This window comes from Danio aesculapii, chromosome 17 (genome assembly GCF_903798145.1).
Source record: "Danio aesculapii chromosome 17, fDanAes4.1, whole genome shotgun sequence".
Taxonomy (NCBI): domain Eukaryota; kingdom Metazoa; phylum Chordata; class Actinopteri; order Cypriniformes; family Danionidae; genus Danio; species Danio aesculapii.
In genome coordinates this window covers 23,843,395-23,869,246 of record NC_079451.1, presented here as the reverse complement: position 1 = coordinate 23,869,246, position 25,852 = coordinate 23,843,395, and the positions used below count along the sequence as shown (strand labels likewise).

At 37.0% G+C, this 25,852-nt stretch overlaps 2 protein-coding genes across 6 annotated transcripts in view; both read left to right on the top strand.

Annotated features, from left to right (window-relative positions):
* Positions 1 to 12,738, top strand: part of heatr5a (HEAT repeat containing 5a) — a 44,546-nt gene extending 31,808 nt beyond the window's left edge. The window contains exons 26-36 of the mRNA XM_056476562.1: positions 129 to 197; positions 536 to 715; positions 2,238 to 2,460; positions 3,042 to 3,281; positions 4,035 to 4,162; positions 4,884 to 5,031; positions 5,113 to 5,385; positions 8,083 to 8,307; positions 8,385 to 8,536; positions 9,196 to 9,406; positions 11,163 to 12,738. Coding sequence (XP_056332537.1) covers positions 129 to 197; positions 536 to 715; positions 2,238 to 2,460; positions 3,042 to 3,281; positions 4,035 to 4,162; positions 4,884 to 5,031; positions 5,113 to 5,385; positions 8,083 to 8,307; positions 8,385 to 8,536; positions 9,196 to 9,406; positions 11,163 to 11,464 — 2,151 coding nt within the window. The 3' untranslated portion in view covers positions 11,465 to 12,738. The remainder of the gene's footprint in view (positions 1 to 128; positions 198 to 535; positions 716 to 2,237; positions 2,461 to 3,041; positions 3,282 to 4,034; positions 4,163 to 4,883; positions 5,032 to 5,112; positions 5,386 to 8,082; positions 8,308 to 8,384; positions 8,537 to 9,195; positions 9,407 to 11,162) is intronic.
* Positions 12,739 to 13,064: 326 nt separating this feature from the next.
* hectd1 (HECT domain containing 1) overlaps positions 13,065 to 25,852 on the top strand; it is a 30,284-nt gene continuing 17,496 nt past the window's right edge. For all 5 annotated transcript variants that reach the window (XM_056477125.1, XM_056477127.1, XM_056477124.1 and 2 more), the window contains exons 1-15: positions 13,065 to 13,296; positions 17,803 to 18,049; positions 20,732 to 20,966; positions 21,107 to 21,334; positions 21,531 to 21,812; positions 21,972 to 22,242; positions 22,383 to 22,459; positions 22,839 to 22,937; positions 23,042 to 23,156; positions 23,551 to 23,725; positions 23,865 to 24,003; positions 24,092 to 24,262; positions 24,387 to 24,609; positions 24,714 to 24,977; positions 25,062 to 25,138. In XM_056477125.1, the coding sequence (XP_056333100.1) occupies positions 17,910 to 18,049; positions 20,732 to 20,966; positions 21,107 to 21,334; positions 21,531 to 21,812; positions 21,972 to 22,242; positions 22,383 to 22,459; positions 22,839 to 22,937; positions 23,042 to 23,156; positions 23,551 to 23,725; positions 23,865 to 24,003; positions 24,092 to 24,262; positions 24,387 to 24,609; positions 24,714 to 24,977; positions 25,062 to 25,138 (2,496 nt within the window). In that variant the 5' untranslated portion in view covers positions 13,065 to 13,296; positions 17,803 to 17,909. The remainder of the gene's footprint in view (positions 13,297 to 17,802; positions 18,050 to 20,731; positions 20,967 to 21,106; positions 21,335 to 21,530; positions 21,813 to 21,971; positions 22,243 to 22,382; positions 22,460 to 22,838; positions 22,938 to 23,041; positions 23,157 to 23,550; positions 23,726 to 23,864; positions 24,004 to 24,091; positions 24,263 to 24,386; positions 24,610 to 24,713; positions 24,978 to 25,061; positions 25,139 to 25,852) is intronic.

The following is a 25,852-nucleotide window of genomic DNA, read 5'->3' as shown; positions in this document are numbered from 1 at the left end:
TAGGCACAGACTATCTATAAAACTCATTTAAGCAAAAACTTTTAAACATTTATCAAAGGATAATTAAGATTATGAGAAATCTCAGACATTTTGTGTTAATATGTACCGATCTTTGTTTGATGTTGTAGGTTGGAGCTGCGCTTAGACCTGCCTTCCATGTGGACGCCCCTCCAAACGTGACCGCCAAAGCCTGCCAGGTGTGCTGCTTGAGCATAATTATCCATAATCATGCACTTTTTTTTTCTTCTTCTTCTTTTTTTATACACATTGTTATTTAAAGTATCATGTGACCCAGCAAACTGTTTAACTCTAAAGTCAAACATGTTGTCATTCACATTATCCAACCAAGCATCCCAACTATGTTGTTTCTGTAGTGCCCAAAGCAACCCCTTACACTATTTTTCAACCTCCTGAACTCGCTTCAAACTAGTTTTAAAAAGCCCCGAGTTCATGGTTGTTATCTTGACCTAGTTTGTTCCCCATAAAGCTGCTCCAGTGGTGTTGAGTTCTGACATGACCCATTGTTGACCTTCAGGTCTGCAGTGCATGGATTGCCAGTGGGGTCATCAGTGACCTGCGGGACCTGAGAAGGGTACATCAACTTCTTGCTTCCTCTCTGGCCAAAGTGCAGGTGGGGAGAGATGTTCCCAGTCAGCTCTATAATGAGAGCACCTTCACCATGGAGTCGCTGGCGGTGCTCAAAGCCTGGGCGGAGGTACTCAACACCATCCTAGAACTTTTAAATCACACACACACTTCTGTGGTTAGTGGTTATTTGACTGTAGGGATGGGTAGGATGATGCTAAACAAAGAGAGATTCTGCTGTGCATATGTAACATGCACTGTGAAGAAAACAACTAGTAAAATGGTGGAAGAGCAGAAATATCCTTGTTACTTTTGCTTGCGCTTAGTTAGAAGGCTCTTATAGTAACTATTTCAGTAATTTTAAAACTGTTAATTGAATGGATATTTTAAAATCCAGTCAACATTAGATGTTCTGAAAGTCGACTGGATTTACAAATATCCATGCATTTTTAACATGTGAAAGTATACACACTATTATATCCAATCGTATAATCTTTATTGAAATTGGAGTAAAGTTATAAAAAAAATATCAGTTCAAGTAATGTTTTAAGGAGAGAAACTATTGAACATAAAAAATCTGTCGAACTAGCTACTGTTTGAAGTTATTATATTTGTGGTCAAGATCTTTAAGTAACACATCCAAAAAAAAAAAAAAAAAAAAGAGTAAAATAAATATATGTATATAAAACTGTTCATCATTATTTGGCCATGAACTTTTTGAGTGAATTCTTGCAATGCCTGAGAATGCTGTATTGGTGGAATTATATATTATTTAGGTCACACTTTACAATAAGGTTTCATTAGTTAATGTATTTACTAACATGTACAGCATTTACAGCATTTATTAATCGTAGTTAAGCATTTACTGGTGAATTACTATTATTTAAATTCATGATTGTTAACATTAATTAAAGGGCCGTGCGTTAGCATGAACAAATAATCATGAACTAACACTGTACATGAACAACTAACATGAACAAACACTGTAATAAATGCATTGTCCATTGTTTGTCCATGTTAGTAAATGCTTTAACTAACATTAACTAATACAACCTTATTGTAAAGTGTTACCATTATTTTAATAGAAGAAGAGAATTATAAGATTATTATCTTAATTATTATTGTTATGTAAATTAAGGCTAGTTCAATAATAACAGTGATATTTCTTTGTTGCTTGAATTTTTTATAAATAAGTCATCATGTAAGCAAGTAAGTATTGTATTCATATGTGTTTCCCAAGTTTGATCAGTCTTTGATCTAAAAAATAAAGAAAACATGTCAGCGTTAGTGGTTAGTGTGTCAACACATGCACTCCGGTGCTCACGTCGACCGAGTTTGATTCCTGCCTCGCAGTTCTATGCCGATTCTTCCCCTCTCTCTGCTCCCCATGCTTTCCTGTCAATACTCTCTACTTTTCTTCATGTCCAATAAAGGTGAAAATCCCCCCAAAAATTATTATTATAAAAAAAAACAAAACAAAGCAAACATAAATTCATGACCAGTAAAAAATATTTATTTGTGTCCATGAACTTTTCTCAAGTCACTGGCCAAAGGTAGGTGTTTCATATTGGATTATGCCCCATCTGTGGATAATTTTTAAAAAGCAGAAAACTATAATGTACTCTGAATGTATACGTGTCTTAACTCTCCAGGTCTACATCACAGCGGTGCAGGGCTCCAGGCAGAGGGACAGCCCGGTCAGTCATCATCCGCAGCAGAGTGAGGAGGCTGGGACTGCAGGTCCAGCAGGGGCTGGTTTGCTCAAACTGGTTCAGACTGATCTGGCAACCCTGAGTCGTCTATGGCTGGCGGCTCTTCAGGATCATGCCCTGCTCACACTGCCCCCACACTACTCTAGCCATCTTCCCTCCACAGGTCACTGCTCATGATTCTCAGGTTACACTGCACAGTGTCGAATATCTGTGCTATTGGTGGATCCAAAATTTTCATATATATAAAAGAAAATAAGTTAAATGTAAAGAATAAGTTAATATTAATTTGTAGGGTTCATGTTTGTCTATGAAGTAGTACAAAAAATTATAATACAGTACAATTTTCTAAACGTTTTTCTGTTTTGATATGTTTTTTATTGGCAAAGCTGAAGTTTCAGCATCATTACTGAAATCTACAGTGTCTCATGATCCTTAATCTTTTCTTTGTATTTTGTTTTGGTGCTTGAGAAACATTTCCTATTACAGTTTCTATTATTACGGTTAAAAACAGCTGCTCTGTCTGCTCTTCTTACTAAGCCAAAGTATAAATTTAAAAACAAATATAACTTTTACTGAGGCCAATCATCCACTCATGTTTCAGTAAACTCAAAATATTCTGCACGTTACTTTTTTGCCATTGTAAAATGTGGCAGTGAAGTGATTGTGATAATGTAATTGACAAATTTTTATTATTGTGCTGTGTGTGTGTGATTTCAAATTATAACGTGCATCTCTGTTCGTCAGGCGGCTCGTTTTACACTGCAGAGACGGTGGAACAGGCCCGTCCACATTACTACAGTGCCTGGGCAACCATTCTCCATGCTACTGCCCTCTGGCTCAACAGCACCGGCTTTATCGTGGTGGACGAGGGCCCTGCAAACCTCTCCAGGCCCGTCACACCCACTTCCATGGGCCAGTCCACATCACTGAGCAACGTCAAATCTCCAGAGGACGTCAACACAGACCGCCTCCACCTTATCCTGGGTATAGAGCTCAGTTAATGCTTCCGCTTTAGTAAACTGGATGTAGTTTGTTGTTTATAGTGTGTATTGCTTTTTTTTAATTTTTAGTTTTCTAATTTATTTGTATAGCACTTTTCACAATAATTATTGTTCTAAAGCAGCTTTACAAAAGGTGCACTTGTGATACTATCAAAATCAGAAAATTTAAGTTTATTAGTTACAATAATTGTATAACTTTATTTACTTTAACTGATGAAGTTATTAATTATTAGTTAAAGTTGTTATATATGAACGTGGTTAACATGCAGTAATCTAGTATACAGGTGATATCTATGTGTAGATATTTAGTGAAGTGTATTTGTGTATTAAGTGCATATGTTGTCCTCGAACGGTTGGCATCATCTCTTCACAGGTCTTGAATCTGATGCTCATCCCCAGGTGGAAATAGAGAGCAAAGAAAACAATTAGTGTATCTTTGATATTTACATGTCTTCGATATGCACACACTTATTTTGCTATGTCAGATTGAAAAAGCTCATTCACTATAGACCCTTCCCTTAAAGAAATCAAGAAGGGGATCGAAAAATGGTCTAAAGAGACTGATACCAACACATGTTGTAAATGGGAATGTGTCTCCCTCCTCTCTATCATCTGTGATGGACCAAAATACTATATTAATTCTGAGTGTAAATATGCCTTGATTCTTAATTATGTGAAATATGTTATATTTATTCTTCTTTATTGTTGTTTCTGTTCACTTTAATTCTCTCATTAGGAATCAGTGTGGAGTTTTTGTGCTCTCCTCATTCTGGAGACCAAATGGAAAACATCAATTCATGTCTTCAGGCTCTGCAGGCCTTATTGGAGGTGCCTTGGCCCCGTTCGAAAGTGGGCAATGATCAGGTATGCTACAATGTAGAGCACGCTATTACTGTAATTCATCTATGTTGTGATTCAAATCAGGGTTCAGTTGCATGAACATAACCACCATGCTAAATATTCAAGTGTTAGCAACCTTTTTTGGAAATGACTTAAAAAGGTTATGGCTAATTTGTGTTTTTAGACTATGGTTTAATCAAAAGTGACCACAATAGAATAGAACAATTATAAAAAAATATATAAATAAAATAATTAAAAATAAAATAAAGTAATAATATGCAAATCTAAATAATAATATAATAAATAATACAATAATTTCGAAAGCTTTCTGAAGGCTCATTTTGGCACTTTAAATTCTTTAAAAACTTTCAAACATTACTGGTTTTAATGTATTTTGTGATGATGCAGCATTACTGATTATTAAAAAAACTTAAGATATCAGTTTTTTGAACATTAGTATTTTAGCATTTTGCTTTTATCAGTTTATTTTTTGTTTGTGTTCAGTTATATAATGAAAAAAGTCAATAATCAAATGATCAGCTTGCGTTTTTGCTAAATAACCCAGAGTTCTCATTTTGCTTTAGAGCTATTTCTAGTAGTAGAAACAATACTGGACTGATATGAACTGCACATTATGATAAAATCATGATTCTTCAGAACTTGTGGTTTAAGATTTGTCTTCCAGTGTCATTCATGTGTTTTGATCTCTGTTTGTTCCTAAAAGTCAATGATGTTCTCTCTTTAGGCTCTGAGTGTGGAGCTGCTCAGTGTCCTGCATAGGCTCATAGTCACTCGGGAATCTCCCAGCATTCAGCTGGCTGTGCTGGAACTGGTGCAGCAGATTATTTGTGCAGCTCAGGAGCATGTCAGGGAAAAACGCCACAGCGCAGAGGGTGAGTCTGAACTCAAAAGGCACCATGCAGTGCTGCTTGAATAACCCTCTGAAGTCATCATTCTTCGTTGTGTTTAATCAGTGGATGACGGTGCAGCAGAGAAGGAAACGGTTCCTGAGTTTGGTGAGGGACGGGACACTGGTGGCCTGGTGCCAGGGAGATCTCTCGTGTTTGGAGCACTGGAGCTGTGTCTCTGCATGCTTGTAAGAAAGCTTCCGCAGCTCAGCCCCAAACTGACCGGCAGCCCCACGGGACGGGGAGGACAGACGTGCTCCCTCAGCGCCACTGACTGCAGACTCGTCACATCTGCTCTGGCCATCCTCTCTGAACTGCCCTCCATCTGTTCACCAGAGGGTAAGTGATCCGGAGAATTACAGAGGACATAAGAGCTTTCGGATTATCTTGAAAACACCCTCCTGCACACTTCATTTGAATCCATTTTCATTTAGTCTATTTGATTTTGATGCCAGCCATATTTTTTTTGGACTAGATTTCAAGGTTATGGAAAACAAACATATTTTTTTTTTTTTTGTATTTTATTGAATAATAAATGTGTTTAATGTAGATGGTTTATATATTATTAAAATTAATTAAAACTAACATATATCAATTTAACTGTCAGTTTCTGTTCAGTCCCTGTCCAGGAGTTTCTAATATACAAAATTAGAACAGTTTATTTTGTTTAAATCTTTGTTTTATTTTATAGAATTTAGTTTTTAATGTATATTTTTATACAGTTTAACTACTGTCAGTTTTTAATGAACAAAATTCAAATCCACCCTATATTTTATCTTCTAGAAGATGCTTCATTCATCACAATAGGGACACATAGCTTTTCATGCTGACCTTATAGGGATAGTTCACACAAAATTGCAAATCTGTTGTTAATTTACTCCACTTTAAAGATGTAAGTTCTTGTTTTTCTCTAGTAAGACATTAAAGAAGTGATCATGGTTGTTTGTCAAACGCATGTTTTATCAAACGCATGTCAATGGCTACATTGAGCACTTGAGAGTCCAAACAAATAACAAATAAAACAAAATGAAAACCCATGGCCTCTGAGGATTGAGGTCTTATGAGGAGAAACAATCATTCTGTGCAAGAAACTAAGCATTATGATCTTTAATCCACAGCCTCAGCAGTCAGTAAACAACAGTGTAGAGTAGGACTCACAATCATGGAAAAAAACAGACTAATTTATCATCTACATTTAGTGATATTGAGTATAATTTAACCAGATGAAACTAATTGATCATTTAAATTTGATTTAGATGACTTTCTAGGGGAGTGCATCTGCATAAAATATGATAAATCAATCTCAAGCATTGATAAATACAGTAGAGAAAAGTTACAAATGAAACAACAGCTTTAGGGTTTTGCGAGTTTCCTAGCAGTATTCAGCTACATAAATTGATTGGTTAAATGTAAAATAACACTGTGTCGTCTTCATTGTGTACATTTACATAAATACAATTAATTTTGTTGAAGTTTGCATGTTATAATTGCATAAACCTTAATGCTTTGAACTGGCTTGAAATGCTTCAACAGTCACTGGCCTTAAAACATTGAAACTTTAGTAACTTTATAGTTAACCTTTGCAATGATTCAACAAATCAGCTGTGCTTTTAACTGTGGCTCTTAGTCAGCTATAGTCCTGATTAGACATTGCAGATCCTGCAATGTGTCTATTGCAAATGGTCACATTGCATTTCGATGCTGAAATTATATATTGTATTAACCTTGTTCTTCACATACAAGCGGGCTAAGCCATTTGAATCTCTTTGGCACAAAACTTGTGGTCTCATTCACTTCCATTTCTTTTTCAGACATTAAAATTGGCTTGTTACGCTGCTTGATGTTGCATACTGATATTTTCGTATTATATTATTCTGCTTTGTCTGGATATTTATGAACACACTTGTTTGTAAAGCAAGTAGTTTGACTGTTTTCTGCTGTTTATTATTCCTAGTCATTTCTCCCATAGGAAACTGAATCGGAAGATTGGAAGTTATAAAACAATTGAATATTAGCACACTTCTGCATTATAGAATAAGGTCAATAGCCCTAGTGTGGAGCTCGAGCTTCAGACTTGTTTTTACCCTCTTTTTATAACGATTGAATTGTATTATCACAGAGGACCACAATTTCAGCTGAAATCTTCTTAAGGGTTCTACTAAGGGGAAAATAGTCAGCTGCTATATATTGGATGGCTTTAGAATGAGTAAATTATCAATATTTAATTTATTTGATGAAAAATCCCCTTCAAATCCATAACATGTTTTTGTTCACACTGTTAAAAAATTTGTAAAATCCACATGGAAAAAAAGACAGCTGTGGTTGCCTGTGTTTTACCATTCAAATACTGCACAAAACTGTAAAATAAATGTTTTTACTAAACCGTATTTCTTTAATTTATGATGTTTATAAACTTTTTATACTTAATTTTTTGAACTACTAACATCTACATATCAAATCTTTTGTTACACAGATGGTTATTATATATATATATATATATATATATATATATATATATATATATATATATATATTCATAGAAAGAACCAATACTCATATCAAACAACTTTTCCCATAAGCAAAGAAACATACTAATATACTGAAAACACTCTGACGTTCACACAACTATGAAACACCATCATGGTAACACACTGATTTAAGCTATTTAATAAACATTTATTGGTATGTAGATCTAACACAGAACTCTAATGTATAAAACTGATGGGAATAAACCTAAAAAGCCAAAAGAACCGTAGTAATGTCAACAAAATGCATTAAAAGTGAAGTATCACGCACGGGAACTCTGGTAAAATTAACATGTTATGGTTGCTCACAATACATATTCAGAATACTAACTGTTAACAAGGTTACAGGTTATTTACTTCAACATTTTTACTGTTGTAATCACAGACATTTGTACAGTGCACTGTCAAGCATTCTGACATACTTTCAGTTAAAATGTCTCAGTTGTGTTTTTAGTTTTCCACTGTAGTTCGATTTGATGAGTTAAATAAAGTTTTGTTCCTCCCTCTGCAGGCAGTGTGTCAGTGCTGCCCACAGTGCTGTATCTGCTGCTCGGGGTGTTGAGAGAGGCGGTGAAGGGCTCTGTTGGAGCTGAGAGTGGACAGCTGGTGTCAGGCATCCTGCAAGCCCTGCGCACTCTTTTCACTTCTCCCATGAGCAGAGCTGAGAAGAGTCGTGGGGCCTGGACTCAACTACTGCAATGCGCACTTCACACACTCCTGGAGTCTTGGAGCACAGGTAATTCTCTGTCAGATAACTCAGTCGCTACACGTTTTTCAGCATCTGAAATCACTCACGGAGCTCGTCTTGAGCAGATAAAGTGGAGCCTGGAGTAGATGAGGTCACCATGTTGACATCACTCACCATCTTCCTGCTGTATGCCAGTCCTGAGGTCACCTCTGTGGAGCCACTGCAGACCCGCTGCGTCCAAACATTCAGAGCAAGTCTGGACTCTAAAGACCCTGTGGTGAGTGAGGAGAGGAATTGTAAAAGCTATTTTATAAAATTATATATCTTTTTATTCTGAATGGTCGCATCAAATTATAAATGTTATGATGGTATTTTTTACGAAGGATCTCCATTTCATATAAATGCTACTTTGTTCATTTCAATGTCTAAGAGAAAAAAACTTATTAAGCTCCTCAATTGTAAGTCGCCTTGGACGAAAGCATCCTCTAAATGACTAAATGTAAATTAAGTAGCACAGCATTTTTAACATTTGTGCTTATGAAACATTTCTTGCTATTATCAAATCTACATATTGAAAAGATTTCTGAAACAATCATGTGAAACTTTAGTAATAGCTGCCAAAATTCAGCTCTACAATTGCATAATTACATTTTAAATTTCTTTATTAAAACATTTTATTAAAATTAAATTACAATTAAAATGATATATATATATATATTTAAATTATAATGTTATGTTATGTTATGTTATGTTATGTTATGTTATGTTATGTTATGTTATGTTATGTTATAGATAAAGATAAATGTAGAGGCTTTGTTTCAAAACATTTGAAAAGATCTTACCAAGCCCCATATTTTTAAATGGTGGTTTAATTTGCTCCTAAAAATTCTGCATGATATTTTATTGACTTTATTTGTTTTATTATTCCTCCATTAGGTGCTGAGCAGGAGTTACCAGTTGCTAGTATCTTTATTTCAAGGCCCAGCCCCAGTAGCAAGGCCATTTATTCTGGCTCTCGGTGGCCGTCTGGTGTCTCAGCTGGAGGAAGCTGAAAAGAGTCGTCCTCAAGGCCCAGCAGAGCTACAGGCCGTACAAGATGCAATCCGAGCCCTGGAAGCACTTGTGTATGCTGCTGACGAAACTCACCGTAAGTCACTGGCAGTGTTCACAAACTATAGTTAAGAATTGATTGGTTCCAAATGTCTTTTTTAAACCTGGGATACTGTTTAAAAATGTAATCACCGTTTATGCACCTTTAAGTGGTTTTAAAACTTTGAGTTTCTTTTTTTGTTGAACACAAAAGAAAATATTTTGAAGAATGCTGGTAACTGGTAATCATTGAGGTCTATATATGGCTACCGACATTCTTTGGGCCCTATCATACACTCCGCGGAATAAGGCGCAAGACATGTTTGGTGCAATTTGTTTCTATTTTCAGACCAGCGCAACCCTAATTTTCACATTTTCTGCCACGTTGTTTAAATAGCAAATAGCATTTGCGCTACTTCGTGGACTCATTTGTGTGCTAGTCTATAGAGGAGGTGTGTTAAGGCGCAGTGTTGACACGTTGCTATTTTGAAAAACTGAAATAGACCAAGTAAAAGCAGGTCTAAAGCCCAGCACAGAGTGTGTTAGTTATGCGCCTGTGCAGGTTCAAATGCTTAATACACACAGGATGTAAAGCAATACACACATATCTTTACATATGAAAAAAAAAGGATCATAACATCTTAATCCTTTATTTTTTTCCATATGTAAAAATATTTGTGTATTGCTGTACAAAAAGTATTATTTACAGCATAGACATAAAAAACAAACCACAGCCTCCATGCCTCCTTTATGTCAGGGGCTTTTCAGTTTATTCATGACAATTAGCATTTGTATGATGTTGTTGTTGTTGTTGTTATTATTATTATTATTATTATTATTATTAGCAGCAGCATTATTTATTATATGCATATTTGTTTTAATAAAAGCAAGTTTAGATTTGTCCACCTGTCGGTTTTTGGAGACGTCTGCATCACTATATGGGGCAAAAGAATAGGTCGTGTGTTTGGATATAACTCTTTTTTTTTTGGATAAAACTTTTTTGAGCACACTTCCTTATTATTGTTCATTTATTTGTTTCCTGGAAATCAGAACTGAATTTGGAAATATTTTTGGACAAATCTTTGTGCTTAACAAACGAAGTTAAAAATGTAGGCTAATGGATGACTTCAGTGTAGTGAATACAACAACGTTTCCTTGTCCATGAAAGTAAAGGAGTAAAAGTAAAGAGGCCGAATGGAGGCTTTTTTTTATCCTAGCGCTGCAGATCATTTGTCACTGTTTTCTTGCTAGTGAAGCGTTCAGTTTTTCCACTTACAAAGTTCGCCATGTAAATAGCTAATGCACCATGGCGCAACGCAACTGGCTCTTAAAGGGATTGGGAGATGAGACTCGAATTGTTTTAATGCATATTATGCTCAAAACACACCCAAAACTCATTTTGAGAATAAGAGAATAAGCACAACCCTGTTACACCATGTGCCGCGGTGTGAATCGTATTATTTTGTCCTTAAAATAGCAAAAGTTGATTCGGACATGTCCTTAATGCTTTTGCACCATGCGTTTTATGCCTAGATCATTAAAATAGAGCCCTTCATGTTCAACAGAAGAAAGAAACTCATTTTTCTTCTTTTTTTTTTTTCTTTTTTTTTTGAATAATTGGAGGTTGAGTACATGCCAAAATGAATAATAATTTTTGAGTAAACTAATTCTTTAAAGAAAATATAACTGAACTTGTTTCCACATGGTATTAACATGCATTTAAATGCATAAATAGGGATGCTTTTGATTAGAATGTACTTGGCTTTTATTAGGATAACCAGAGAATCAAATGAGTATTTGTTTGATCCATGCAGGTCCTCAGCTGGTTGCTGTGCTGCTGCCTATCCTCATCTCCCTCCTCCTAGATGAGAATGCTTTGGCATCGGCTCCGGCGGCTTCTCGCTCGCTGCACGAATCTGCCTTGAGAGACCTCATGCGCATCGGCCCCCAGCACTCGGCTGTCTTAAAAGCGCTGATGGCCTCCGCTCCGCACATGAAAGCCAGACTGGAAGCAGCAGTCAAGGGGAACCAGGAGAGCGTGAACACTAAAGCACAAGCACCTCCAGTCATCAGCAAAAACACACCCAGCATTCAACTGAAGATCAATTTCCTCTGAATCCAGTATTACGAAAGAAATGACTGAGTGAATGTTTTAATCAGTTGTTTTTTTAACGATAAATCACTTTAAAACTTGTGTCGTTTAATAATTGTAGTCCGTTTCAGAAGTGCATTAACCTCTATGAGGAAATTAATACTTATTTACTTAAAGAAAGCAAGGAAATGCCTTTTACAGGAATCTGCTCAATCATGGAAGTGAATGGCTTTCATTTATATGTTTTAGTCATGCATTTTTGTGATGTTTCGTCTGTTAAAAAATGCAAATCATTAATTTCTCATTGACATGCTGCATTTCACAATTCAGCCTGGTGCAAAAGCAGCTGCTCTGCTGGTCGTCATTTACTTACTGAAGTTACATACAGTTATACACATCGTCTAGTAGTTTTAATTGCTTAACGATAGATACATGAGTTGTGAATGTATTTATAAGAAAGCATTACAAACAAATGCTTGCATTGTATCACTTCACTGATACGTCTAATATAACTGCACTATGTATGGAAGCCAATTTCTACTGCATAAAAACCTGTATGCATTTATTTAAACTGACATGAGTCACATTTTATGATATGAAAGCTCAAAATGACATCACTGTTTGTTAATAATAACATTGAAATTGAGGAAGAAGGTCATGAAGTCAGTTTTACATCACAAATTGTTTCTTTACATGTCTATTTAGACTAATATGTAATATTTATTAGGATTTGGTATGTTTTTTTTTTTATCAAAATCGCGACATTCACATGTTTCTTTTAATCTTATAACTGTGATTGTACACGTTCTCATCACAACTGTTAATTCTAATCTTATAATTAAGATTGCGCACTTCATGATTATTTTATTATGTGGCTGAAATGGGTTTTCATACATTCAAAATAGTACTTTATTTTTCTGTATTCAGATTATGCATGCAAATCTGTGTTGGTGTCGTTTAGCACAATTAATCAATTTTCACTTCTGACATGCAGTTTAAGTAATAGACTGATCATGAGTGAGCAAAAACATTAAACAAGCAGCAAAATATTTAATACACTAACATACTACAAACATGTTCGCAATGCAAGAAAACACAAAATGCATTCTTCAACTAATATTATGGAAACTTCAGGTGCTGCTTTCTGCTAGAAGCTGCGATGATCAATACTATTATGCATTTGTAACCTTACCGTACATTTTGTATAATGTATAAATTGTACAGATTATATAATAATGCAAAAATAACATTTATTTTCTGGTTCTATTACAAGAATAAAATCTAGATTTGCTTCAAGAGTCTCTGTTTTTTACTCTACAGTGAAACCTAGGAGGGACATTCAGTTTTCCTCAGTGCATAGTATGTCCTAATTTGGAAATGTCTGGTTTATTAGGATTCATCGATAAAAACGCATAATGCATTCAAGTAGTTATGGGATATACGTTAACCAAATATAACTGTGCCTTGATATATCAGACAGTCAGCGTCTTTGTTCACTTTGTACAATTTCGCAATCCAGGTGAATGAATGATCTGTTTTCTGTCGACCTCGTTGACTGTATGAAGGCGAGGTGTTTTAGCGCCCCCTGTCGCTGAGCCGCATCGCTGCGTGTTTCTGACCGCTGCCGCTGCTGCCGCGGAGCCTCGTGATATGCGGAGCCTCGACTAGTTCTCTCGTCTGCTCTCCATTTCACTCAATATTTCACCCGTCGCCTTCCCGTTCACTTTGACCTCTACGTTACGACCAACAGAAGCGGGGAATGAAGCAATATTCACATCTCGCCGTCTGACACAACTTCATTCTTAGACGAATTCTGTCCACCCTGTGTGTGTTTTCTCGTCGTTCGGCGATAAACGGTGAGTGTTTGTGTGTGTCGGCAGAGGGTTCGTTTCTCTGCTTCAGAGACGCGTTGAGGCCTCGGGCTTTCTCTCAAATTTAGCTCGCGGATTTAGTGGTAAACAGGAGGCCGCTGTTGTGTACCTTTGTTTTGTGGTTTTTCAACGTAAATTGTTTTCAGATCTATCGTATGGATGGATGGGAAACGTATTCCCCCGTTATTCAAATAAAGTAAACGAAGTTTGGGATTAATTAGGTCTCTCGAAGTGAAGCTAACAGGACGCATTTTAGCTAACGTAATCCCAGCTAGCCAAATCTCGCTTTTACAGCCGATTATTGGTGGTTTTACTCTTTTAGTGTGAAAACATATGGTCAAATACAATTTTAACGAGAAATTAAACGTTTGTATATTCTGTCATGGCGTTTAAGCTAGCATAAGCTGTTTGAACTCCAGAAAGAGGCCATCAGGACCAGATTGGACTGAAATATATAATTTCTCTGCTTAAGTTTTTTTTTCTGTAAAGAACACTCACGGGTATTTCGTGTCATATCGTTATGCTGTTTAGGGTGAGCCGTTTTCAGGTTTAATTTGACTGTTTGTTCACCTGATCGTGTTAGATGGCAATACGTGAAGTTAAACAAGCGACAATATTTTATAGAACAAACATATAGTTGGTGACCTGTTAGCGCTCATATGTGCCGTATGTGTTCACTTGAAAGGTGAGTATTTACTGTGTTGTTGTATAGGCTGATGACATGATGACATCGGCTGCAATCAAGTTGTTTTTTGACTCCTTAGTCAGCTGCACTGGCAGAAAGTCAAAGAACATCATTAGAGTCATGTTTGTCCGTGAAACATCAAATGTCCCGAGTGTAAGAGCCACGGATAAAGCTGAACGTTTACTGTACTGAAGCTGAATTGATCTTCATGCTTAAAGAACAACGACAGACTAAATTTACCTAAGTAGTTACATTTAGTTTGTTGAACCTAGTTTACTATTAGACCTTTTGAGAAGTCTTATCTTTGTTAGGGTTAGCACGTGTGTGAATGTGATGCTCATGCTGAATAAATATATTGCTAAATAAATAAATAGTTTTACTAAGCTCGATCAACGCTTATTTACACTTGTGGTTCAATTCTGATGTTTTGTTTAGTCCTGACAAATGAAGAAAATAATGGATGATCCTTGATAACTTGGCCTTTCGCTTGTCATTTTTTAGGCTTAACTTAAAAGGTGGAAAAACTCTTGTGTGTAAAACTCGGTAACCACTCAAAAACAATGCTGTAGTCTGGCCTGGCTGTATATACATGCCTGTAGTTGTGTTTTCTATATCCAAGAACTCATAAATGACTTCTAAAATGTCCAAACGATGCCAGGAATTCCCATGTTGAACACACAAACTCATTCCAATGCCTGTATTTAAATGTAGCAGACAACATTTTAATGATGACAGGAAAACCTAGAGATGCAGAGCTTTCTGTCAGTTTTATGGTCACATCTTGTGAAGTCATGTCCTGTTTTAGGCTCGTTTCTGTGCCCTTGTTCTGTGTTGTATTCATATTTCAGTTGAACCACACCAGTATTGGTTTGGTAGACACTGAGGCTCTTTTTCCAGCAGTCAAGCTTTGCTTGTTTGATGTGCACTAAGGTGCGGATGACAGCAGTCACACTTTTTTAAATGAACTACATAAACAGATAAATCGTATTAGAGTTGTATTAATCAAACCAAACATTCAGGGTGAACACTCCCTGAAAGCCCTTAGAAATGTACACTGTAAAACCCAACTTTATCGAATGAATTGAGTGTAGTTGACTCAAAATTTACTGAAAGTTAATTCTACTCATTTGAAAAGACATTTGAACTCAGTGTTGAAGATAATGAGTTAATTAAATACCTCAGAACTTCAACTTAAAAGGAGTAGGTTTGCAGTACTCGTATAGATTAGTTAACTCAAATGGTTTGTAGCAATCGATGTCCTTAATCGGTTTGAGTTGCCTTAACTTATTGGGTTTTACAGTGCTCTGTTGGTTTGAGTTCTCTTCATTTATTGGGTTTTACTGTGCTTGAATTGCTTTGTTTACTCAGATGGATTAAGTTCACAGTACTCACAAGGATTAGTTTTTGAACTTAAAGGTTTGTTTCTATCGGTTTCGTTAAATGATTTGAATTACCTTAACCTTTCAGGTTTTACAGTGTATATATCAAATACAGTACTTTGGGCTTTAATAGGTTAACAGAACCTTAACAATAACTTCATATTATGAAGAAAAAGTTGTATGTTATTGGTCTAGTGGACTAATAGACTGGGAATGAACAGATCTATTAATTTGAAAATGGCGTAATTACAGTAAACTTTCAGAGTTCTCTTTCCAAGAGAGAGTGTATCCCAGGGCTATGGCATCAGAACTTGTTTTCAGTAGTCTAGTATATTGGATGCATTGTTTCCTTCACAATGGTCCAGTGTTACTGTTAAAAACAGGTTACAAAACCAGAAAGAGCAACTCAGGATATGTTCTCTCATAGATTAAAAAGTTGATTGGTGCAAGCATTTGTTATAATTGTATAATTTGATTACAATCAGGCGACTTTCATAGTAAAACTCATTTAGGGTGTGTTCTCAATTGGCAGGTTTGATTGAATTAAACTGCCCTGGTGTGAATTTCTCTATTAGTGCAGTTCATTTGAATAAATGTAAATGCCATGGTTTTGCAAAAAAAAAAAAACACCTCGTTCTCGATCTGCTCCCGAACAAACACAACAAATGCCAATTAGGCCTGTCACAGTAATCAATATATCGAATTATTGCACAATACATCAACATGACCTCAATTATTTTTGGTGATGCAATATATATCGCCGTTACATAAAAAACATTCTAGCAACATTTAATTTAAACAAATAATTTGAGTATATTTTCATGTGGGTTTCTGACAACTAAAATAGATCTGGTAGCAGATATCGCAGCTTTACTTTTTACCTTGCACTTTTTTTGTTAACATTTATTATTATCATTAATATTTATTTAGAATACGTTTTCACATTCTGATTCCAATACCTCATTATTAAATTGTTAAAATGATTATAAGTAAATGAAATATTCTTAAGAATAAAATATGTTGTGTTCTTTGGAAGAGAGTACTTGCATCGTAATATTATATTGTCATTCTGGCATTTTTTAATGAGTGACATAAAATGACCTAAAATGACAACATTATTTAATGCAATATATTTTGGTGCGATATATCGTACAACAAACAATAGATATCTTGACAGGCCTAATGTCAATGAGCAATCAAAACAAAAACAGGACTTGCCTTCAGAAGATGCGACTATAAAAAGACCTAATGAAATGCTCCAACATACCTGTTTGTTCTTGTGATTGTCCGCATAATTCTCATTACAGCAGGCATCTAAAACACTTGAAGCAGATCTTAATGTTTGTGTGTGAACAGGAATTCTTGATGTTTTTTTAGTAGTAGTAGTAGTTTATTTATATAGCACATTTTTACAACACCGCATTGCTCAAAGTGCTAAACACTCTTACACATTTATAAGCACTTCATGACTCCACTGCTAAAAGTATGATGATATGTAAGCAGATGTTTGGATGTTCAGTAAGTTGTCAAAAAAATACAAGAGCCATAAAAGGCTTTTTTGTATCTTTAGTTTCATTTAAAAACGCCAACATAAACGCTAAATACACTAGGACAAATATTTAAAGATTTTTATTTCAAACTACAAGTTTAGGACAAGCTGTGTGATAATTTTTTTTACGTCCAGTAAAAGTGTGGATCAGGCCCTAAACACTTGCTTTGACTGTCAAGTTCAACAGGACATTCTCCCCGAATCAAGTTAGTCTCTTAATCTGTTGATAAGTGGATCTCTCTGTTAGCCTCTAAGAAGGTGGTGTATCCATCTGAAGCCTGTCTGCAGCCACCCGGGCAGTAATGAAGGACAGACTTTTGCTAGTTCACATAAATCTGCCGTTCTATTGAATTTATCCCAATGCTTAGCTCAGCTTGTCTGCTTTTGAAAAGTGCTGCTCTTTAATGGTTTGGTTCTCAGAACAATAAAAGCCCAGTGATTCTCAGTTTGTGTTGCCTGCTGTGTGTCTGTGAAGAGCTGGGCTGTTTGGGCCACACACTGTGAGTCATTGATGAACTATTCATCATAATGCGAACTGTTTGTTGGCCAGGCTTGCTAATCAGCTAATCACACCGATTTCTTTCAGTGCTTTGATTACAGGCAACAGTTCATCATGTTTATAGTCTGATCTACCCCTATTAGGATACCTTTCAAGTGCATACATCTTCAAAGAGTCATCTACTCCACCCGGTTCATTATTACCCAAGAGTTATCATTCAATTACTCAAGAGCTGCGTTTTCAGCTCGGCACCAAAAGACACATCATCAAGTGGGAGAAGTTGAAGCTTAGAGCCCTGAGGCATCATTGCAGAGGATTTTGAGTGTTGTATCATAGATGTCATTTCCACACTCATATTTTCTGTTGTTTTCTTACAAAGGTGAAGACTTGATGAGACTTCGAGAGGACCAGTGACTGCCCCCTTTCATTTCTCTCCTGCTGCTGGCGGAGTGACTGGGTGTCGGGTGGATTGGGAAGTGGGGCATCATGGCGGACGTGGACCCGGACACATTGCTGGAGTGGCTGCAGATGGGACAGGGCGATGAGCGGGATATGCAGCTCATCGCATTGGAGCAGCTCTGCATGCTGTTGCTCATGTCAGACAACGTGGACCGCTGCTTCGAAACGTGAGTGTACTATTATGCTGATGCTGTGCCAGTTCTGGTGGGCTCGAGAGTTTATTCTGTGTTGTGTATTTTCTTATTCAAATGGGATAAGAGTAAATCTATCAATTTAGTGTTGTACCAAATGTAAATGTCATTATTATGGCTAATAACAGTAAATAAAAGCTAATTTTTATAAAGATTTAAATTTTTACTTTAATTTTTACATCACAGTATGGAATATGGCAAAAAAAATTACATGTAATATTCAAAATGAAAGATTTTCAAATGAAAAAGTGTAGATATTAAATTTACAACTAATGGATTCAGTTATTTTTGATATGTTTTAAAAGTAAATATTCTATATATGATTAATTGTCTAATACATGGAAATGTAAATCCGAATGTACACTTTAAATGTGCTTTATGTACGTTTTTGATTCTTCTAAAGCATAAAAATACCGTAATATTAAGGCTTGGTGATGCAGGAAAAAAATGTTCACAATATAATGCTTAATATTATTCTGTATTAATAATTATTGAATATGTTCAATAAAACATTCAGAAATATAAATATTTTTTAATTTGTTTAACAATTTTATTTTAATTTACCAACATTACTAAGGCAAATACTTTTAATAGTAAAAAATATAGCTAAAATATCTTGTCTCTTATGTCTCATAATAAAATAAACATAAGTGCTAAAGAGACTCAAACTTAATAAATAAAGTGCTACAAAGTGTGTGCAATGATAAAGTGTAAACGCTGAACAATCAATGCAAACTTTAAGGTTGATCAACATCTGTAAGGTGTCTATAATAATCACACAGTAATTGCGCCAAACCGTGCACCTCTATTGGAAATAACCCTAAGCTTATTAGCATTTCTTCCAAGGTGCGCGGTCAGCAGTCACATTTTAATAAAGCTATGGCGCTTCATACTGATCTTTTTTTTTTTAATATCGTTATTGACAATGGTGTTAGGTCAATAAATATCGATATTGTTTTATCGGCCCATCCCTACATAATATCTTTGCAAACAACCTCTGAATTAAAATGCAGATACAGAGTTCCACATGAGGTGGTTATTAATTAGCAAGTAATATAAATATTATAAACATAAATATTAGATAAGCAGTTTACATTGTTACCCCGTGTCCTAACAACACGCTACGTAAGGAAAAAGCAGTGATGAGCAATTTGGCTGTTTGCACTAGATGAAACGCGACATAAATTTAAATACAGCCATTCAGAAGCACAGAATAGTGCACTCATTGCACTCCAACGTGGTAAATGGTAAGGTTTAGAATTGAATTGATACATATTAAACCGCTCTTTAGCATTATTAAATGTACATGCTGAATTACTGATATGTGTTGATATGAGTCACAGTTTTAGTCATCTTCTGCTGCTGTAAGTAGTATGGCAATAAATGTCATGTGAAATGGCATTCAAACATTTAACACTGAATAAAGCACACGAGGTGTACCTCGGGTGATCATTGTTGTAGTTTTCTGTTGTTCAGCTGCAGGAAATAGAAGCCATTTATAAAATATAAATTTCAGGTGTTGGTCAAGACAAAAACTTCTTTTAATATGGAAAATATTTCTTCTATTGCATGCCGTTGCTTTTATTTAGATCTTAAATCAGCCTTTAGGCTCAATAGTCAAGCTCGCTCCTGTTGGTGTCATCATTCTGGCAACCTTTGCTTGCGTGTGTTTTAAACCAGGAGTATAATACCTAGTTCAACCACTGGGTGTCAAACTTGCATACTGCACCTTTAAAGATAACACTGCATTCTCTTAATGTGTTTTAGGCTTGATATTTTAAATTTTAAACTATAAGGTGCATCTAAATCTAAAGATGTTTCCATCGTGGATGGAATCTCATAACCCGTTAATATATGAATGTTTTAAAAATTTACAATGTTAAGAATCAGCTGCAGCCGTAATAATAATAAGTACACACAAGTCTGCCGTCATTACATGCACACAGCAACATGATCTAACATGCACTATTAAAGGGTTAGTACTAGATTGGAGCAGTATTTACCTCTCTGGACTATTCTAAAATTACATTTGATGCTTAATTATTTCTGAAACTGCGTTGGCCTGGCTGTAGAGACAACGAAGTCACTAGAACTGTTAAAGAGAATCAAGACAAAGATGCAAGCACCTTGGTTGTGTGGGAGTATTTATTTTTATTTTTTTATGTTGATGACCAAGCTTGGTCACAAGTGGTTAGTTAAAGACTGTAGATCAGGAGGATGGTTGCAAGAAGAGGAAATGAGACTAACCTCTTTAACCCAAGCACACTGATCTGTATGAGCAGTTTTTTTGCATAAAGTTTGCTCATGTAAATAAAGCCTCCCATTTGTTCATATAGACTGTTAATTGTCATTAGTAAAGACTGATACCTTTAACTGAATGTCACTTGAGGGACATACTGCCTGCTACTTTAGTAGAAGGCTGCTAACTTTTTAGAGATTTGTTTACCTATCAGGAACTGCTGACAAGCATATTGGATGTTGTTTACTGTTATTACCTCTATGTATTGTTTTGTCACATCTTCTTTTTATTTCATCGCATATCACCATTGTACTCTCTCCAGCAAGTTAATCATGTATCTGCAGTGGCCCTCCATATTGTGCAGCCCTAAAATATACCATTTCATTTCACTCTGACACTCCGCTGTCTTGTCACCGCAGGTGTCCTCCACGAACGTTTCTTCCAGCGCTGTGTAAGATCTTTCTGGATGAGAGTGCACCAGATAATGTGCTGGAAGTGACAGCCAGAGCCATCACCTACTACCTGGACGTGTCCGCTGAATGCACTCGCAGGATTGTGGGAGTAGATGGAGCCATCAAAGCCCTGTGTAACCGGCTGGTGGTGGTGGAGCTCAACAACAGGACCAGCAGAGATCTGGCTGAACAATGTGTAAAGGTAGATGTTAATATATTGCTTGCCTTGACTTGAAACACTTTTTTTAGTTGGCTCCATGAACTTAGGTTCCATCCAGTTTCTGTTGTTTTTGAATGGTAAATTCAATGATGGCCATACCATATATTGTCTCTTGTCATCAGGTTCTGGAGCTGATCTGCACTCGGGAGTCTGGAGCTGTATTTGAAGCAGGAGGACTGAACTGTGTGTTGAGCTTCATTAGAGACAGCGGTCATCTTGTGCACAAAGACACATTGCACTCTGCCATGGCAGTAGTTTCTCGCCTTTGCAGTAAGATGGAGCCACAGGACTCTTCCCTTGAGACATGCGTGGAGTCCCTCTCTAGTCTGCTGAAACATGAAGACCATCAGGTAGTGCATGACCAATAGACTTCACCACCACTATAAATCTTCTTTTTTTAAAAGACCAAAAAAGTTGTTTCAGTATTTACGCTGCCTGTAGTTTAGTTTTGTTTCCATAGTAAGTAAACTATTTAAAGACCTAATTAATTCAGTCAAATCCTGTGCAATTGTTAGATAAAGAACATATCATTGGTGTCATCCACAGGTTTCTGATGGAGCTCTGCGCTGCTTCGCTTCACTGGCAGACCGGTTTACAAGACGTGGAGTTGACCCAGCCCCTTTAGCCAAGCATGGACTGACAGAAGAGCTGCTGTCCCGTATGGCTGCAGCAGGAGGAACTGCATCTGGACCCTCCTCCACCTGCAAGCCTGGCAGGACCTCTAGTGGAGCCGCTCCATCTGCTGCAGACTCAAAACTGAGCAACCAAGTGTCCACCATCGTCAGCCTGCTGTCCACACTTTGCAGAGGCTCACCACTTGTCACACATGTAAGACGTGCATTCACAGAAGCATTCCTGACATTTGTTAAATGTACTGTACTGTGTGCTTCCTCTGGTTTGTCGTGATAGAACATTTCTGAAAAGTATTGAAATTACAGTATCAGCTGTTTACATTTATGAATATTTGTGTTTGCCATCCTCCTTTAGGATCTTCTGCGCTCAGAGCTGCCCGACTCTATGGAGAGTGCCCTACAGGGGGACGAGCGGTGTGTGCTGGACACTATGCGGCTGGTGGACTTACTGCTGGTGTTGCTCTTTGAGGGCCGCAAGGCTTTGCCCAAATCCACAGCTGGGTCTACTGGCCGTATTCCTGGTCTGCGGCGTCTCGACAGCTCCGGGGAACGTTCCCACCGACAGCTTATTGACTGTATACGCAGCAAAGACACCGATGCTCTCATTGATGCAATTGATACCGGTGGTAAGTGATCAAGTAGTGCATATTAATATAATAAACTTACTATTTGAGTTTGGGGGGTAGTAAATGAGGGCAGTTGCTTTGTAGTTACATCCTGAATGACTTGTGTTATTTTCTGAGCATATTTACTTTTTCTCTCCAAGCATTTGAAGTGAATTTCATGGATGATGTAGGACAGACTCTCTTAAACTGGGCGTCTGCGTTTGGAACACAAGAAATGGTAAGTTGTGCTTTTTTTCTTCGTTCCACATGTTGCAAGACATTGCCTTCAAACACAATGCAACAGCATGAGCAAACAAGCAGAAGATTGTGAATAAAGGTTACGTGCTAAATTTAGGACGGCGTTATTCTTATGTTGCACAATACAGTTATGTGGAGAAGACATGGCTGAATAGTCGAGATTGTAATTTTGGCTGACACGCCGGCAGCAGCAGTGCTACAAATGCCATGCATAATGAAAACTAATACAGTCTGATTTCTTCTTGACCCTCTTGGTCTGGTGATAGCTTGTGTAAGTTAGAAGAATGAGGTCAGTGTAACAGATGAACATTGTTTTCTGATGATTGCAAGATCTCACACTGTGTTCTGACCTGCTTTAGGTGGAGTTCCTCTGCGAGAGAGGAGCTGATGTCAATAGAGGCCAGAGGTCATCCTCCCTGCACTATGCTGCCTGTTTTGGCAGGCCACAAGTAGCCAAGGTAAAGTTTTAGTCATGTTATGTTGTATATTCATTATATGGTTACATTGATTATACGTTTAGTGTCATTTTCTATGTGTGTAATGGCAAATGTTATTCCAACAGACTCTATTGCGCCATGGGGCCAACCCTGACCTGAGAGATGAAGATGGGAAAACTCCTTTGGACAAAGCCAGAGAGAGGGGACACAGCGAGGTTGTAGCAATTCTCCAGTCTCCTGGTGAGTCTGTTAACTTTTGTCTCTACTCTAAATATTTCAGATAATAACTGAATTAAAATAACCATTAAAATATGTAAAAACCATAATAGTATGTGTAAACTGTTTTTATGCTGATTCACTCTGAGGCTTATTTGTATTCAGAGCATAGCTTTTGTTTTTGGAGCATCTCAAACCAGATTGAGTGTCATTGACTCACTCAGTAGTGTGGTTTTAGAATAGCAGATGGTGCAGTGCGTGTATATATATATATATTTTCTTTGCAATTCTATGGTTCTACTTGGAAAATTTACACTAATAGTGCTCACCAATAATACAAAATGGTGATTTTTTTTTTTTTTGCCTTTTTTTTTTGCCTTTTTTCAAAAGTAAGTTTTTTTTGCCTTGTTTGCTACAGGGGACTGGATGTGCCCTGTAAACAAAGGGGATGACAAGAAAAAGAAGGATGTCAATAAAGAAGAGGAGGAAGGCAGTGAGCCGAAAGGTGACCCTGAAATGGCGCCAATCTACCTGAAAAGGCTACTTCCAGTATTTGCACAGACCTTTCAGCAAACCATGCTGCCTTCAATAAGGTGAAAAGCATCTGTATTAAAGTATAATAATAAAAACAATCAGCTTGATGTTTGTTTATTAAGTGTAGCCCTCTTTATTTTGGACCCTAGCAGTCCATCAGTGTTATGTTGTTAAAGACTTTTTGTGTCTCTTTTACAGGAAAGCTAGTTTAGCTCTGATCAGAAAAATGGTGCACTACAGTTCTGAAGTTCTACTTAAGGAAGTGTGTGATTCTGATGCTGGACACAACTTGCCCACTGTGCTTGTGGAGATCACTGCGACTGTGCTGGATCAGGAGGTTGGATAATTTGTTGGATAAAATTCTATTTTCTGAAAATTATTCAGACTGAAATGAAAGTGTTACTGACTTGTCTACTCTTTCACAGGATGATGATGATGGTCACCTGCTGGCACTTCAGATCATTAGGGATCTAGTGGATAAGGGAGGTGACGTGTTCTTAGATCAGCTGGCCAGACTGGGTGTCATTAATAAGGTGTCCACTCTGGCAGGACCCACGTCAGATGACGAAAATGAGGAAGAGGCCAAGCCTGAGAAGGTCAGACTCAACTAATTACAGACTCTTTATTGTAGTGTAGTTATTTAGTCTTTGTAAACAATCTCTATTGAAGCCATACTTTTTCTTGAACTAGTTTGAGATTTACCATGTATGTTTTTTCCAGGATGATGAACCACAAGAGGATGCCAAAGAGATTCAACAGGGAAAGCCTTACCACTGGAGAGACTGGTCCATCATCAGAGGCAGAGACTGCCTTTATATCTGGAGTGACGCAGCTGCTTTGGAGCTCTCCAATGGCAGCAATGGTTGGTTCCGTTTTATCCTAGATGGTAAACTGGCAACCATGTACTCCAGTGGAAGCCCAGAGGGAGGATCTGACAGCTCAGGTAGGTTTTCCTGATTGACAATAATTAATTTGAGCAAGATGTAGAGTTGTTATTGGCTTTTCTGAGCTCTAGTAGCTGATGTTTTCTTTCCATTCCTTGTGTAGAGAGCAGAAGTGAGTTTCTTGAGAAGCTGCAGCGTGCCAGAAGTCAGGTCAAACCAGTGACAGCTAGTCAGCCCATCTTGTCCACACAAGGGCCCACCAAACTCACTGTGGGTAATTGGTCTCTCACTTGTCTGAAAGAAGGTGAGATTGCCATCCACAACTCAGATGGCCAGCAGGCCACCATCCTCAAAGAGGACTTGCCAGGCTTTGTGTTCGAGTCAAACCGAGGCACTAAGCACTCTTTCACTGCAGAAACTTCTCTAGGTACGTTTCAGTTTAAATTTTAAAAAGGTTTGTTTTAGAAGTAGCTGTGCTCAGTCACTCATTTAATGCTTCTGTTTGCCACAGGGTCTGAATTTGTTACTGGCTGGACTGGTAAGCGAGGAAGAAAGCTAAAATCCAAATTGGAAAAAACAAAACAAAAGGTATGACTAATAAAGATGGATCTCTATTTGAACATGCGTATTTAAGACTTGAGTACATAAATGTCTTGTTTTCACTGCGCAGAATGGGTAAGCTTAGTAGAATACAGATAGGAAATACAGTACATTGATTAGGCTTGTATTTCCACTGCCAACAGCACTATTGGTACATGTGGTGTACATCACAGTGTTTGCAATCAACATAAATCTCACTCTAAGAATAAAGCCATATGGGTTGTTTGCATATTGCTTCTTTTGTGAATTATAGTTCGTTATTTTAAATATACAAAAAGTGAAAAAAGCATCACCAATCACATATTCCACATGTTCTGTAGATGGCCTAAATGTTATTGCTTCTTTGCACGTGGCTGTTTGCCACAAGAAAACAACAAGGTTCGGTTGACCATGGATCATTGCTGTGTAAACCAGTATTGTTCAGCAGCAAGTCTACCTCTACCCATTTGAGACAGTACTATTGTGCTGACTTCTCTCTGGAAAGTGTACCAAAAAGTTCTATGATTTGCTATTTTGGTGCTTTTGGCAGTGGAAACATACATGAATGCTTACCGTACTGTAACTTGCCAAACCACACCTCACAGCGGGAAAGGGTCAAAAGTGTGATCAAATGTTCAAGGTTGCTAAGATGTTATTGTTGTGGAAACTGGTGAATAGAAAATTCTGAAGAAAGATTTATTTGGCATCTTTTGTAACATTATT